General features: G+C 37.1%; 1 protein-coding gene across 1 annotated transcript in view; it reads left to right on the top strand.

Moving 5' to 3' along the window:
- Positions 1 to 553: 553 nt before the first annotated feature.
- Positions 554 to 18,169, top strand: part of LOC306847421 (dysbindin-like) — a 40,800-nt gene continuing 23,184 nt past the window's right edge. The window contains exon 1 of the mRNA XM_079381371.1: positions 554 to 800. Within this exon, the coding sequence (XP_079237497.1) occupies positions 758 to 800 (43 nt within the window). The 5' untranslated portion in view covers positions 554 to 757. The remainder of the gene's footprint in view (positions 801 to 18,169) is intronic.

The raw sequence follows: 18,169 nt of genomic DNA, 5'->3' as shown, positions 1-18,169 counted from the left end.
TATTCAACCAAATTGTAGTAACGCGCCACTTTACATTCTCAGTAACGATAACGGCGTTGCAACGATGGGAAAAGTAATTAATTAGATTACTCCGTTAATGAAAAAATAACGCCGTTAGTAACGCCGTTATACTTAAACGCCGTTACTCCCAACACTGCCTGAGGGTGAGTAAATTCTTCAGCAACTTTTAATTTTTGGATGACCTATTCCTTTAATACTCATATTTCAGGTCTTATTTTACTAAATTTATCAGTGCATGTTATCAGCATCTGCCAAATATATTAAAGGGGTCATATGGCATTGCTAAAAAGAACAGTATTTTGTGTATTTGGTGTAATGCAATGTGTTTATGTGGTTTAAGGTAAAAAAAAAAAAACACGCTATTTTCCACATACTGTACATTATTGTTGCTCCTCTATGCTCTGCCTTTCTGAAATTCCCATGCTCTATTAATGCAGTCTCTCTCTTCCTCTCTCTGAGTGGTTCCCCTCCAGAGATGCTGAGTGGTACATTCCTATCTACTACTCACTGCTGCTCTGCCTCTCGGTCCATTAGACAGCCGAGCGCTTGCTGCAAACTGCACTGCTCCACAGCATCACTAGCCGTGCATGTGTGTGTGTGTGTGTGTCCCTAACCCTCCAGTGCTGCTCGTCTAGATGTTCAAGATGTGTAGCGGGTTGCCTGTGCTGTAAACAAACATCAACACTCCGGCACTCCCACTGCAAGACTCCTGGTCAGACTCAGCAGAGGTTCTGGGATGTCTTCCCCAGGATCCGCCAGTGGCAGCAAGAGAAATTCCTGTAAGTAGCGTCTCTTTCTTTTACTGCTGATGGTTGAAGAATCTTCTGACCCGCAGTGCTTCAGTGACTCCGCATGGGTTGTTTAAAGATGTGCATGCTGGAGCAGAGCAGCTGTTGATCAGGATTTCAGATAACAGTTGTTTACTGGACTTGGCTTGTTTTGTTCCTAATTGGATGGTGGAAATAGTGGGTGGAGTGATATAATGTCTCATTATGTTGGTTAATCACTTATTTGTTTTGTAATAAAATGGAAGAAAGAAAGGAGTCATAGATCTTTCTTGTACTCAGCAATGTGTCTTTTAGCACTACATCAGAGGTTCTTCGCAATTGTTTTGCATCCAGATCCAGATTTTACACTGGACTTAAGGTGGCAAGCCAAAATGAATGTAGTTTATCATGCAAAAGTAAACAAATCTATCCTCAAAATCAAATGCTGAAATGTATTCACATTACCATGAACTGAAATATGCAAAATTATTGGGCATCTTAAATTTCAAAGGTTTCACATTCTCGGCAGCCAATAATTAATCGGCCAATACACTGTAATCAGCAAAAACTGTGTTTATCTTCTTTTAAATAAGGGAATGTCATCAAATCTATCCATATTGTCAGTTGCCCTGTTTGGCTAGCTTCTACCAAATACAGATGAAATTGCATCAAAATTCAATGGAATTTGATTGGACGCACGATCTTTGGCATCACTAAAGGTGTTGCTAACTCCTTTGATGTCAACAATGACGGGAAGTATTTTCGCCATCTTGTAAACATCGATTAGCCTATTTATTTAGTTATGCTAACAATGTATGCTTATATGACTGCATTTATTCATTAGCATTTAGCATTGTTTGTATGTTTTTTACCAGTTGAGAAACGCTGCTCTAAAGCACTGCATGTTGCTAGAGTCTCCAAGCTGCAGCTTTCTAGCGTTGTCCAGTGCTATTTTTCACAAGAAAAACTTTTGTTAATATTTCATTGCGTTTGAAGATGTTGGAGCAGTGGCAAATGGAATAATAGCAGAATGTATGAGTCAGTGTGAAAGCTGTGTGAGGGAGAATCCTCAGGGGATGAACTTGAGTACTGAGTATTGATGGAGAGCAGAGACACACTGTGATATCGCACAAACACACACACACACACACACACACACACACACACACACACACACACACACACACATAAAGAAAACCTCACATCCCTATGTGCCGTTTTTCCACAGCCTTTGGGTCTGTTTGGCTTTCATGTTGATTAGTAGTGCAGGAGAGCTCTCTAAGTCTCGTTATTATGGCGACCCCACCCATCCCCCTGTCTGTCTCTCCACCTCAGAACGCGATTTACAGTATTGTCAAGGCTCTTTCAGACCCTGGAAACCTCATCCAAGAATATCTTTAATTACGCAAACCACCTGCTCTCAATGACCCTCAACCCATTTTGGTTTCCAATCAGCACCAGAAGTGATTGTTATTCTGTCTCTTCAGTGTTTGGACACAAAGTAGTTAAACCAGTGAGTTAATCCATTCATTTAGATCTTAATGAGAGTTATCTGAAAAAAAAAAAATCAGCCATTTCCTCAGACTACAAACCTGTATGACTTTCTTTCCTCTGTTGGAAACCAAAGGAAAACTTTGAAGAATGTTCGCACATCACACAAAATCTCATTCTTGTTAACATATATTCAAATATGGTACATCAATCAATGATGAATCACAAGACAAGAGAACCAACAGAGAACTAGTTCACCTTCATTTTTCCTAGGGATTTTTAAGAAATTAAAGCGTTATAAACCATGAACCAAACCAACCAGCTACGAGATGAATGACAACATAACCAAAGTTTGATTGGAAACAAAAACATATTTGAAAATTGAACAAAAAAGACAAAGATAGACCTAATCAATGGATAAATATAAACCTACAGTTTTTAAGATATATATACAGTGGTGTGAAAAAGTGTTGGCCCCCTTCCTGTTTGTCACACTTTAATGTTTCAGATCATCAAACAAATTTAAATATTAATCAAAGATAACACGCAGTTTTTAAATGAAGGGTTTTTTTATGAAGGGAAAACATGGCCCTGTGTAGTGCTTCATGGGAGTGGGTGGCAGAAATGTTTGTGCATAATTTGCTTGTTTTGATTCTCTGATTGGTGGAGATTCTCTGTAGAATCATGGGTAGTGTAGTTTTTCACTGAGCTTTGTATGGTAAACCTGATTATTTAAGGCTAACTGATGTCTTCAACAAATCCATTTTCCATTGATTAACAACCTCATAGCTCACAGTAGACCTGTCATTACAGGTTTATACATTAATGGTAAAAATCAATTCCCCTATAAAGAAAATAAATGGGATTTTTACTTCCATTCGATGTCATTGATATAAATCTGCAATGTGATATGTCTTAATGCATCATGTTTGAATGTATGCAACCAAGGGGATCGATGAAGTGTTGAATGAAGATGAATGACATGACGAATGAAGATTTCAAATAGGTCTGTTCTTCACATAAAATATTGTAAGACTTTACTCTTTTTTTTTTTTGGTCCTATCTGAAGCTTGATAGCCCCAGTCCCTATTCACTTTTATTGTATGGAAAACAGCAGTTTGGACATTCTGCTAAACTCCTTTTGTGTTACACTGAAGAAAGTAAGTCATACAGGTTGGAAAGACATTAGGGTGAGTAAATGATAAAATCCTAATTCAGAGTGAATTGTTTCCTAAAGAGGCTTTAGGGGATGCTCAAATGAGAACTATTGTTGGATAGTCTTCGGTTGGATTTATTCACAGCGGTTTTTGCTGACAGCTAAAGCCAGCCAGTCAGTGAGATGACAGAGGTGCTGATTAAAGACTATTGAGCAGAATTCAACAGAGAACAGGGCTCTAATCTCACTGTCTTCTCGTTTGTCTCTTCACTGCTTCATTTGACTTTATGCGTGCCAGGGTTCCCTTGCTTGTATATTAAATATTGATATTGTTTAAATTAGCATGCGACAGGAATGATTAGTGTAGAATTTGGTAGTGTGCTGTATAGCCCTTGCCCTCTCTCTTCCTGGCATTGCTCTGTGTTCATAAGCTGCAATTATTTCATAAGGATGACCACTTGGAGACATGGATTGGATTTGGCGGTGTGTGTGTGTGTGTGCGTGTTATTTGACGTTGAACAAAAGAGGAAAAAGCTTATTTACAGACGTGTTTTTGACAGAAAGATGAAAAGTCCAAGTCAAAGGGTCAAAGCTTTCCTTCATAAATAGTGTACACTATAGTAAACATGGCAATCACATATATAATATGACTTTCTGAGTGTAATGTGTAAGTTCTTTATTTATTGAGTCACATCTATGGCCCTTAAATCTTCTTTATCCAGTACAAATATTGCCTCTGGCCTACTATATAATTTTATCAGTCACACACTTTGTTTAGTGTTTTGTATGTCTTGATTGTCTCTAGATCACTAAGGTGCAGAGCAGATCTGACTCACATTAATCATCAGCGGGTTGCCAGGTCCTCTCTGATGATTATGCTACTGTTATAATCAACAAATATGTCTGTGTTGCATATGTGCAGCACAACAAAACTAGAACTCTCTTATTATAATAAAGAAACCTGTTTAATTCAAAAAATGGCATCCAGTTATTATATCAGAAATTAAACTAAATAATTATTATTTGGCCTTTTTAAACCAAATTTTGTGGAAAAATGTCATAATGCTGCAATATAATTATAATAAAGTCAAATACTGTCAAATAATAACAATCAAATATAATGAGTCAATAAGGATGTGATGATTATAATATAATTGGTTCATTCATAACACTGGAACCAGAGTGCAGCAGTTGGTTTCTGAGGTGTAAAAATAAACAAAAAAAACCCTCCTTAATTTTCTCCATAGGGGAATTATTTTTTAACAATACCTTGCAAACTGTTAAAGACAGACCTACTGTGAGCTCCAAAGTTGTTAATCGATACTATATTCTTTTGTTAAAGACATCAGCCGGCATTAGTTCAACTGATTTTTTTAAATAATCAGGTTTAGCATCAGCGTTCCTGATAAAAACTACATTAAAAAGGGAAAAAAAAGGAAGTGGTGTGTGGCCAAGTATGGTGACCCATACTCGGAATTTGTGCTCTGCATTTAACCCATCCAAGTGTACACACAGTAGTGAACACACACCCGGAGCAGTGGGCAGCCAATGCTGCGGCGCCCAGGGAGCAGTTGGGGGTTCAGTGCCTTGCTCAAGGGTCTCACCTCAGTCGTGGTATTGAGGGTGGAGAGAGTGTTGGTTATTCACTCCCCCACCTACAATCCCTGGCGGTCCTGAGACTCGAACCCACAACCTTCAGGTTACAAGTCCAACTCTCTATCCATTAGGCCTTACCCATGATTCTGCAGAGAATCTCCTCCAATCAGAGAACTGAAACAAGCAAATTGCACTAAAATAACTCTTTAGCCTGTACACTCCCATTAAACACTAAGAATGTCATAACTGACCCACCTTATTGTAACAGGGCAGCGTGACAACAGAGTTGGAGATCCATGTGCAGGCTTTATTTAAAAAGAGCGTAGTCAGAACAGGAGCCCGTTTCAGAAAGGAGGAAGATAACTCTGAGTATGTTAACCCTGAAATGAGGGAAACTCTGGGTTTTCCGTTTCAAAATGGGAAGTTTGTCAAACCTGAGAAAGCAGGGTAAGTCAAGCCCATTTCTGAAAGAGAGGTAACTCAGTTACCGTAGTAACTTACTCTGTGAACCTAACCTGGTCGGGAGCAGGTTTTCTTCGGTAAACCCAGAGTTTCTTTCGGTCTCCTCACCCTTTTTATAGTGTTAGTAAAGTTTAAATACCTTATTCATTCATTCACTCTGCAAAATTGATTTTCTTAGTATTTTTGTCCAAATATGTTATATTTCAAGTACAAATATAAACAAATTCGTAATATGCATTTTATATATAAAACATTTCTATATTTAGTCTTGTTTCCTTGGGGATTTTCATTTTACGTGCATTTTATATAAAACAAGTAAAATTATCTTAATGCAAACGGAAACAAGAATATTTTGAATTTCTTACCCCTTTGGAAGATAATTAGCAAAATAAGAAAAATGCACTTTAAAACATCGAAGATGCAGAGCACATTATAAGTCTGCTGTATGCAGATTCTAAGGAAAGTGTACATCCCTCTCGCACTCATTCTGAGAATTTTTTTCCTGGGCACAAATCTGTCAAAGAGGGGTTTCACAGGACTGTAAGTCGGTGGTGTAAAAATCGGTCTAAATGAGGCTAATCTGATAAATGACGTTCACTTGATAACATCTTTCTGTAACATCTGGAAGTAACCCAATAATCCGAATTTCATTCAGGATTTCCAGTGTGGAAGCTTGGATGCATTGATGACAAGCATATCCCCACCATTGCCCCTTCTGAAAATGAAACTGATTACTTTATGGAATGGAAGGATGCCAGATGGAAGGGTAGTACAAGCCGTAACCACATCACAGCTGTTAAATAAACAAATTATTCAAAAACTTGTGGTCATCTTTATTTCCTAATACAAAAGCAAAAGTTATTTTTTTTACCTTTGGATTTTAGAAATCTTCCAATACTTGACCATCTCCTCCTCTTCATCTGGCAGTGGTGCTGGTGCAGGTTCTCCCCCCTTTTTGGGAGCCTCTGCCTTCTTGCTGTCGACAAATCAGTAGTTAATTTTATACTCTAATTAAGAAATGTAACAGGTTGGATTAGAGAATATTTAGTTATGTGAAAACTGCAGCGCATTGAGAAACACATTGAATGATATTTAATGTCAAATGTTTGTAAAGTCATTTATCCCACCCATGAACCTTTCACGTTTAAAGCTTTACCTTGATTGAATTGTTTTTATACTTCATTTTTAGCTGCTGCCACGTTCTTGTTTCTTTTTTCTGTCTTTTTCCTTTTTTTTTTTCTTTTTTTTGTGGCCATGGGATACCAATAAAATGAATATTAGTTCAATAATTTACAGTTTTCACCTCTGATGTTATTGGCAGTTATTAAGAATTAAAGTTACGCATTGACGGAAGTACGTGCGCTGACATCTTTTTGGTGGGAGCTGTTGCCATGGTGAATCGTAATTTCGGCGCTCCTCTGATCATGACTTTTATAGTCATGGTGCACGCACTTAACTCAGAGTCAACCTACTTAGAGTTGAGTAAACTAACTCAGTTCAGCTGTTATGTAACCAGAAATTCAGAGCTTCCCATCTCAGAGTAAGTCAACTCTGAGTTCAAGTTTAAACTCCGAGTTGGTTGAACCTCCTTATTGAAATGGGCCCCAGGTAGGGTCATCCACCAGCAAACAACAATGAAGGGCGAGACAAAAGAGTAATCCAGAAACAGGCAATGGTCAGGGCAGGCAGCAAGCAATCACAGAAACACAAGGTAAATAGTCTAAGGTCAAAAACACGACAAGGCAGTGCAAAAAACAAGGAAGACAGGGCAAGGGAAACAAGAGAACAAGATACCAGGATACAATACTACGCCGTGAGTGTGTGTGTGTGCTGCTTAAATAGTCTACTGATGGGAAACAGGTCAGAATGTAATCAGTTCCTATGCATGGAATTTTCAGAAATGGAGTCTGGTGGAAAATAGACTGAATGGTAGTGGAGCCCTCTGATGGCGAAATAGCAGAGACTGGATTCGTGACACTTATGCTCTCAAACCACTCACATATTTGTAAATACTGAGCAAAGTATACAGTATATATTACACACTGCATGTAAGCAACGTATAACAACAAAGTTAGAATGAGCCAGTTATAACTAGCAAAGCTATCTACAGTGTAAGCATGCAATGTTACTAAAGGGAAGGGCACAAATCTTAATTAGCTCTCATGTTGCCCTTTGTTCTTTACATGAAGGGAGGTTAAATGTCTCTACAACACAGTTGTGATGGGAATACAGCGTTCAGTGTCATGCTGCATTATACATGTACAGTAAACAATCGAGGGAGTTTGGCACAGCAGCACACTCACATTCACAGAGCACCTGGTTAAACAGGTGCTCAGATGGAAAACAGCCTTGTGCTGCTCAAACTACTTAACCTCAGTGTGAGCAGTGAAGTGTGCTGACGGCGCCGGAGGTTGAAGGGTATGTAAACATTTGGGAATAATGGACGTGGATGCTCAGAACGAGAGCTGGAAGTAAAGGAGGAAAACGAAGAGAGGTTTTTGATGTAGGATCTGTGCTGCTATTAATTGGCGGCGGATGTGGCTGAGAGCGCAAAAGGAGGACTCACTCTGAGGGAATTATTATATGTGTGTGAGTGTGCAGAAGACACACACGGATGTCTAGATATAATAGTTGAACTGGGACTGACCCATATTCCATATGCAGCTTTATACTGTATATAGGGAGAAAATAGTACTGTTTTGTGAATGATGTGCTGATTTACATTGTGCTTCGGGTGATTAAATTACATGAGCTATTAAGAGATACGTGTTAACAACAAATAATTTTATTATAACAGTATTGTAAGTCAGAAAGCCTTTTCTATGAGTGAGAATTTTCACTCAGTCAAATGGATTTTTGTGACAAACTTTGTGTTATCAAGCCTTTAGCCTCTATATATTAAGTCAAATTGAGTCAAGCCTTTAAGGTGGCCTCCTGATCTTACAAATAAATTACACACAATTCATTCATTCATTCATTTTAGCTTTTTAATAAAAAAAATTTTTTTCATTAAAACCGTTTTTTTTTTTTTTAGTTTATCATATGATAAATAATATATTTTATTATTATTATTATTAGTAGTAGTAGTAGTATTTGTTTAGTTTACATCTGCAGTCCGTAACTGTTTTTGGTTAAAAATTATCCAAAATTAATATTTGAGCAATTACATAACCAGCCAGTGTTCAAAACTATCGCCTTACTTTAGCCCGATTCACAACGGTTAGCTTATAGTAATGTTTTCTAATTTGAGTGGTACGGGTAGGTTTCCTCAGGAAATTCGAGCATGGTATGCGTCATTACGTCACGTCTGTAAACATAAAGAAGTTGTCCCGGTTACTAGGCTATCGCCTGTGAGGATCCTTCAGGTTTTTCCTCAGTTGGGCAGAACAAACGTGGCAGACTTGCTACTTACTTGTTCCGATGGCAATTCTTATTTGGGCATATTTCCAAGACATAGGCTAGAATCTGTGGTTGCGAAGTACAGTAAAAATCCACACGGGTGCAGTGACTGACAGCTACACATTCACCTCAAAACATTAGATTCATCCGCGCTGAAGCCGTGCCAACTCACAACCCCACGCAAGCAAGATAATTCCACAAGCAGCTGCAATTCCAGTTTTTCAAACAGAGATGACAACAAAGAAGCAAAACTTACGGACTGCAGCTTTAATACAATTTATTACTTTAGTTTTAATATATATTATTTATTATAATTAATTATTTATTTGTCATTATTGTTATTACATTTATTTAATATTATTTATTATACTATTATTGTTGCCATTTGTTTTGTTTTTAATAATCAAGCTTTTAAGGTGGCCTCCAAATCTTACTAACGAATTATACAAAATATATACTATTTATTTGTATGTTTGTTTAGTTTAAATGAAAATATTATTTTTGTTATTAAGTTTATCATATTTGTTATTTATTAATATATTTATTATTGTTGTTATAAGTTGTTTACGTTTAATATAATTTATCCCTTCTATAATTAAGTTAATTATTATGATTCAAATATTATTACATAATTGTTGTTATCTTTGCTTTTAATTAATTTATTATTGTATTATTACATTAATTATTATTATTACCTATGATTTTTTATCATTAGTCATACATTTATTATTATTATTATTATTAAGAAGAAGAAGAAGAAGAGTATGCTGATGATAAAATTATACTAAGTAATATCAGTGTAGCTAGTCATACTGGTGTAACATGGATTTGCGTAATTAGCATATACTATATAAATGTGTTTTTGAATAGCCATGAATTCATTGGTTCCAGGATTATGATTTGCAAAATGAAATGGGAATGAAATATGGAAGATAATTAGCTAGCTTATGCCAGTTATTGTGGGCTGTAAATCTGTTTTTCAGTGCTGCTATCAAACAGGTCCAGACGTGATTAACTTGCTTGCTGGGATAATGCATATAAACACCAGCAAATCAGTTATTTTGAATGACATTTCACACTAATAGGCTTGTTTTGTCCCCTCAAACTTTTGATGAACAAATCACTGTACACAGTTCCCATCTGGCACTGTCAAAAATGACTTAGTCCAAGTGATCTGAAGTCAGGTCAAACCTGAAGGGTTTGGTGTGTCAAGTCAAGCTGTTCTCAGAATAGTGAATCAATTCAAGTCCGAACCTCTGGTTCCCAGTGCAGACAGATGAGACAAGACTAAGCCAGACTCCCGGCTCTTAATGCATGGTGTTTCCTTCTGGAGCATCAGTGAATGTTCGAACCTTTTTTAATAGTTGTATTTAAGTTCCTCAATTGTCCTCAGTGTGAAAAGATGGATCTCAAAATCATACAGTCACTGCTGGAAAGGGTTCATATATGCAAAAGATGAAGAATCTAGAGGACATAGAGGATTTGTCTGAAGAACAGTGCTCAGTTTAACTGTTCAGAACAAACAAGGGTTCCCAAACTTTTGAAAGGGGTTATTTGAATAATTTCAGCAATTTTTTATTTATTTTTTGTCTTGTGGACTACATGTAAACATCTTTTATGTAAAATATCCTACTCAGTGCAGTACTAAATAATAATAAAAATAACATGCATTTTGTATGATCTCTCTTATTTTGTTAAAATTATTCATATTTTCACAGATTCTGCAAGGGGTTCCCAAACTTTTGCATGCCACTGTATGGACATGACCTGATATGTCTGACTACTTACCATAAAGGCATTCTATTGTCCATAACATGACATATAAAGGGAAATTCAGCATAAGACCACAGCAAATGTGCTAATGTGTTGTATTATCATTAGCCTAATTTGTCTCATCTGAGAAGAATGCTGAGATACTTATTTTTCTTTAATAGTCTTCAGTCCTGAGTGTGAAAGAGTAATCGCACATGTGCACACACATACACAGAAGGAGGGAGACGGGAAAAGCAAGCTGCCGATATGTAGTAAACAGCCTTTTAAGCAAATGAGTTGTTTGAGTTTAATTCTCAGCAGATGAGAGCAGGATTAGCATCCCTTCGGCAGGTTAATTATACTGAGAGACCACAAACACACACACACAAACACACACACATTCGCTAAGGATGTGGCTTTGTTGTTGGGTCAAACTGCCCCATCGTTTATCAAGAACATCTTTTCAAAGCCTTCATTAAATTATGACAGGAAATGTGCTGAAATGTGCCACTCAATCTATTAAAATCAGACCAAATGATGGAATATTTAAAAAATCTTTAGATGCTTTAAGAGCTATCAAAAGGATGTACATAGCTGTAGGTGCTACACACAGAGTTTCTGATCAAATACATCTACATATGTCATTTTTGTCTGTTTCTCTCTGTGTGGTTGAAGAGGGTGCTTTTACATTTCCAGCAGTCTATAACGTGCCACATCCTCACTATCACTAAAGTAGCTCTGCAGGATTATAATTTACTATCCCATAAAAATTAAATAAGAGGTAGAAGTTCCTTTACAGTGTGTGTGAGCTGTGATAGTACCTTCAACCCACATCATATAGCACACAAACACGTTTGACAGCCAGAGGGAACATCTAGCATATTGTAAAGGGCCACAATAAAAGGAAACATCAATAAAGGGGGATGGTAAGACTGCTGAGTCCTGCTTTTCACAGTCAGCGGATGAGCTACAATGTCCCGCTGGCTTAAAAAACATACTCAACTGTATCAGTGTCTTGTAGTACTTCAAGTATGGCTAACACTTAAACATAGTAGTCCAACTCTTGTCTGAGAGAAAGAGAGGAACATAAGGCTCCAGACTGTAGAAATGGCCAGGGACAAGGAGCCATATGTATATACAATGCTGTTTTTTGAAACAAATTTGAAGACAGTAAAACAAAGTTGTTTCGTTAAAAAGCTATTTCTACCTGAGCAGACTGATATACTTGAGTGATATACTCAAGCCAAAGTTCTTTTTTGTTCTTCACTTATAGGGTTAAGAAGATGTTCGAAATACCTTTTCAGTGGTATATTGTTAGCGAACATCCCGGCATCCTGTGGCATTTAGATGAATATGTTAAAATGTGCTGTGCGCTTTCCTTTGAATAACAAAATAAACACAACAAAGATGACAGCAGCATCTTATCAAAGTGATGTGGATAGGTTTGCACCAGCTCTGCAATTCGGCTCTACAGTCAAGTCACATCACTCTTATTTATATAGATTTTTTTTTTCATATACAATTAGTGCTGTCAATCGATTAATTGCATTCAAAATAACAATTTTTGTTTGCATAATTTGTGTGTGTTCTGTGTAAATTTATTATGTATATATAAATACACACATACAGTATATATTTTGAAAATATTTACATGTATTTACATGCCTATATTTATATTCATATAAATTATATTATAAATAAATATATTTATATAATATATAAAAATGACATATTTTTCTGAAATATACACATGCATGTGTGTGTGTATATATACATACAGTACACATATATTATGTAAACAAAAACTTTTATTTTGGATGCGATTAATCGCGATTAATCGTTTGACAGCACTATAAAAAATATATGGCTTTAAAGCAAGCAGTTTACACTATTAAAACATAAAAAACAGTAATTTTAAACTAAATCAGGCCAATAATTGCACCGCCAACAACACACATTAGTTGTGTTGCTGAATAAATTGGTATTTTTGAACTAATCCGTTGACAGAATAATTCAATGACTCGCTCGTAAAGTCAATAGCAGCATCCAAAATCACACACTATCTATGTACCTCATTTGAATAAGAACTTACTTCATAACCATTATAAAGGTATGTTCTATATATAGTAGTCAACATTTGAAGTGGATCAAAAAAGTTAATCAAAGTTGTCCTAAGACAAGAACGCATTTTGGTTATAGGTTGTAGGACAACTTTGATGAAAGGTTTTAATTCACTCCAAATGTTGATTAATGTAGCATTAATGTAATTAAGACATACTACATTTGTCACATTGTCATTGTTAAGTGACTTATGGCATCAGTTGTGTCGCTTCAATGCTATTCACAAATCCTGTCACATGACCTCGTGGGCAGTGTTGTGCAAGTTACTTCCAAACTGTAATACATTATAGATTACTTGTTACTGTAAAAGTAATTCCTTACCTTACAATATTACTGTATTACTCAGAATTGTATTGCGTTACATGACTGTATTACTTTTCAGTTACTTTCACCAAAATAACTACAGAAGTAGAACTTAACATTCTAAAATGACAAAATGTACTGCAGAGCAAAATGTAATGACAGGAAACAAACCAAACGGCTTGAGTAAGCCGGCGGGCTTGCCACATGAACTGTAGGCAGGCTTGGGTGAGCAGCATCGATTTCCCCGCGTACGGTGGGCTTGAGGGAGCCGCGGACGGCGGACTCGCGGCGATCCCTTCGAACTCCTACGCTTTATCAGCGGGCTATGGCGGGATTACGAGCGGCGACTTCCTTGCCGCGGGCCAAACAGACAGGAATAAAAAAATTTTTTTTTAAAAAACGAACAAAACAAAACGGTGAAGGGGCGCCGCTTACTGTTTAGGTCTGGTCTTCTGTCACGGTGCACACAGCGGGGAGGAACGGGATAGTAAAGTGTCCACTAGATATGCACTTTAAAATATCGCTGACGTGTGACGAATACTGTGAATTCAGACATACTACTCTTTTTACATACTGTTTTTCACCTACTATATTGTAGGGAAGTAAACACACATGGACACAGGGAGTCACTTGTTTCATTAACAAATGAATTCATCTTTTGTTTTGTTTTTGTTTTTATGAGAAAATCATTGATTGATTCAAAGATTGTCACTTGTTGCCACCTACTGGCCTAACGATGTAACCTGCAGAAACTTTCACTGATAAATCCACCCCACTAATACACAGATTGACAGCTTTTTTCAACATGCAAAAACATACAACAAACATCAAAAAGTCCCTGACTTCATAGTCACTAGATTTTAAATTGCTATTAATCTTACTTGTGACCATTTAAATCAGTTTGGAGCGCTGCTTTTCAGCTACTAATTTCAAATCCAGTGATGTTGGAGTAATGTTTATGGACTTTTCATATCAGTAACAGTGTACTGCAGTGTTATTTGCATTTTAATGCACTGCACTGTTTACTTTCTTCCTGCCACTGATCTGGAGGGATTATGGGTTCAGTTCGTTATGCCTTTCTAATTAAAGGCTACCCAAAATGGTTTGTGCTGCACTGATTCTCTCATTGTTGTGGCTCCTCCAGATGCAGCAAAACCCCTGTCAGCCCCGTGGCAAATATAAACTGACACTCGAGTCGCCAACATCTCCCTGAGCCTGTCATTCTCAAAGACATGCGTGTATTTTCATTTCTGACATGTTTCCCTGTCAGCCATCCCACTAACACTATAGCTAATGGAACAAGACTGGATTACATCTGCAAGAGGACAACAAGAAGCCATTTTATCCGAATTAAATCAATGCTTATGATGTATTTACTGCATTACTCCATAATAAAGTAAGTTTAGGCTTTAAGGACCTTTTGATTTAATAAACCTATACAATTTAATGATTTATACAAAAAAATATTACTGTAAAGTTAATAATGTGTTTCTCGAGTACCAAATCAACATATTAGAATGATTTCTGAAGGATGTGTCAGCACTGTCACATCGTCAGGCGTGGATGAGAAGGTCAAATGTCACTACTGAACACACCTCACACTGAATTTCACCTTAGATCATGAGAGAAATGCACATAGTACTGTGAGAATATATTTCACCTTTGTAAACTAAACTGTGATTGGAAATGTATTTCAAATTTGTATGCCAACTATGGTGGACCATGTTAAAAAGGGCTACTCGGAGACCCACTCGTTCTTTCTTTGCATTGCATCATAGGTTTGACTCTCATTCAGCCTGACGCGCAGCTCTTCCACTCATGTGCACAAATACACTGCCTTTCCTATCTAGACGGCCTCATTAATAAGACAGCAACTAACTATAATAGGTTTAAATGGTCAGCACTGGACTTTAATTAACATTTTATATTACACTGGCCATTCTCATTCTTTTCCTCATTGTATTGCATTTAAATGGCAATTATTTTGACTGAGTGAGCGATTTAATGGATTCCTGCAGGCTGTGTCATGTGGTATTTGTTAGAAGTATGCTATGTTATGTTATATGTTATGGCCCTGGACTTTATAGATATAATGTATAGTGGCATTTTCAGTGGGCAGGAGGCCTGTGTATCCCATATATAATGGAACAACAGCCTGAGGAAAAGGCTTTCCCTTTACATGCTAATAATAATTCAGAAAACCCGGCATAATTTGCTTTTTACAGGAAAAATCTAAATTATGTTATCATTTAACCCAATAAATCCTACTTTCTGTATAAAATGTGTCTATACTATGTCTTTGAGTGTAATTGTAAAATAGCCCCCCTTCGGGTTGTCATTTTTAGAAAAATCATGTTAAAATGTAAATATCAAATATGATCCATCAGGCTTTTAAGAGACATTTATTTGTTCATCTCACCATCAGCTTTCTTAATTTTTGGCTATATAAATATCTGGAACTGCACCAAATTGCAAATAGTTTTTTGCTCAGTTTGGGCCTCAAATAAAATGTAGGTGTTTTTTCTCCTCATGTATGATCTCCATATTCTCAGTACATGTATAACACAATATATGAGCCATAAAAGACTGTATCAAGTTTGATATTCAACAGAAAACACAGTCACACTTGAGTTTGAGGGCCAATTCTCACTATTAACTATATGACTTCTGCCCCAATAAACTATTGACAGTAGTGTTTCAGCACAGACTGGAGTGGTGTCTTACCTTAGATCCGCCCTAAGTGAGCTGTCATCAGTCCGCCATTGTTTCATCGATGGAGCAGATGTAGACAAGAATGTCTCCATAGCGACTGAGGTGTTCTGTTGTTGGATGTAATAATGAACATAGCAGTCATCATTTACTCCCGACATCTGAGCCGCTGAAGACGCAGTGGATTACATTTGTTTCTTAAGGGAATGCGCCTCCCGATCTACCTAAATGCGTCTATCTTCGCGCAAATCATTCGTGATCCAGCTTCACCTCCAGAAGAAGTGAGTGTTAGGTTTTTTAATGAATCTTTGCAAATTTAGATACATTATCTTTCCTAATAATGTACTAGTTAGCAAGTTTCACAATGAATGTGGCTAAAATTTACCATCTCTCAGAGAGCGGCTCGAAAGAGAGGGGCAGGGTGAGCAGAGCTCATTTGCATTTAAAGTGACATGCAATAAAAAAGCTTGCTGTAGACAGAGCTGTTTTTGACAGGGTAACAACAGTGTTGTTTTACACTACCATTGAGAAATTTTAACCAAACTATGTTACAGACTTTTCATTAAGACCCTAAAGAATCATATAAACTACTGGAAAATGGGCATCCGATGACCCCTTTAAGGGATCTAAAATATGGTAATGCATTATGTGCATTATGAGTACTGATAAACAGCCAACATGCAAGTGATATGCATGTATGCTAGTTAATAGTGAGAATTGGTCCCTAAACTGTTAACAAAAACACATCTGCAAACTTTTTATGAATTTTTTTCTAAAGGTTTAATAAACTGGTTTATTTAAAGACAATTACGAAAATAATCATTTCTGGTTATAATGTCATATGTCAGGCTTTTCAGGGTTTATCAACTTCATGCCATCACCTTCAAGTTTTCCTTTTATTTAAGACACCTTCCCTACATACTAGCTCTGCTGTTTTATGGTTGAAAGCACTCTGATATTCTCAGACCTGAAGAAAAGTGACATAAAGAGGATGTCTCATCAATTTAAGGGAACTCTCTATGTTTAGAGCCTTCTTATCTAATCATCTTCTTGTCAGGCTGCCTAGTCCCATATTGATAGGATAGCATCTTGCAGTTGATGGAGATTTGTGGGATGCACATCCAGGGCACGAAGCTCCCGTTCCACCACATCCCAAAGATGCTCTATTGGGTTGAGATCTGGTGACTGTGGGGGCCATTTTAGTACAGTGAACTCATTGTCATGTTCAAGAAACCAATTTGAAATGATTCGAGCTTTGTGACATGGTGCATTATCCTGCTGGAAGTAGCCATCAGAGGATGGGTACATGGTGGTCATAAAGGGATGGACATGGTCTGAAACAATGCTCAGGTAGGCCGTGGCATTTAAACGATGCCCAATTGGCACTAAGGGGCCTAAAGTGTGCCAAGAAAACATCCCCCACACCATTACACCACCACCAGCAGCCAGCACAGTGGTAACAAGGCATGATGGATCCATGTTCTCATTCTGTTTACGCCAAATTCTGACTCTACCATATGAATGTCTCAACAGAAATCGAGACTCATCAGACCAGGCAACATTTTTCCAGTCTTCAACCGTCCAATTTTGGTGAGCTTGTGCAAATTGTAGCCTCTTTTTCCTATTTGTAGTGGAGATGAGTGGTACCCGGTGGGGTCTTCTGCTGTTGTAGCCCATCCGCCTCAAGGTTGTGCATGTTGTGGCTTCACAAATGCTTTGCTGCATACCTCGGTTGTAACGAGTGGTTATTTCAGTCAAAGTTGCTCTTCTATCAGCTTGAATCAGTCGGCCCATTCTCCTCTGACCTCTAGCATCAACAAGGCATTTTCGCCCACAGGACTGCCGCATACTGGATGTTTTTCCCTTTTCACATCATTCTTTGTAAACCCTAGAAATGGTTGTGCGTGAAAATCCCAGTAACTGAGCAGATTGTGAAATACTCAGACCGGCCCGTCTGGCACCAACAACCATGCCACGCTCAAAATTGCTTAAATCACCTTTCTTTCCCATTCTGACATTCAGTTTGGAGTTCAGGAGATTGTCTTGACCAGGACCACACCCCTAAATGCATTGAAGCAACTGCCATGTGATTGGTTGATTAGATAATTGCATTAATGAGAAATTGAACAGGTGTTCCTAATAATCCTTTAGGTGAGTGTATATATATATATACAGTGTATATATATATACATACATACATACAGGTAAATCTCAAAAAATTAGAATATCGTGAAAAAGGTCAATATTTTTTCAGAAAGTAAAACCCATATATTATATAGATTTATTACACATAGAGTGAAATATTTCAAGCCTTTATTTCTTGAAATTTTGATGATTATGGCTTACATTTAATGAAAACCCAAAATTCAGTGTCTCAGAAAATTAGAATATT

The sequence above is a fragment of the Barbus barbus genome (assembly GCF_936440315.1).
Source record: "Barbus barbus genome assembly, chromosome: 27".
NCBI classification, from domain to species: domain Eukaryota; kingdom Metazoa; phylum Chordata; class Actinopteri; order Cypriniformes; family Cyprinidae; genus Barbus; species Barbus barbus.
The sequence above is the reverse complement of the archived record's forward strand: the minus strand, read 5'-3'. Positions and strand labels throughout refer to the sequence as shown.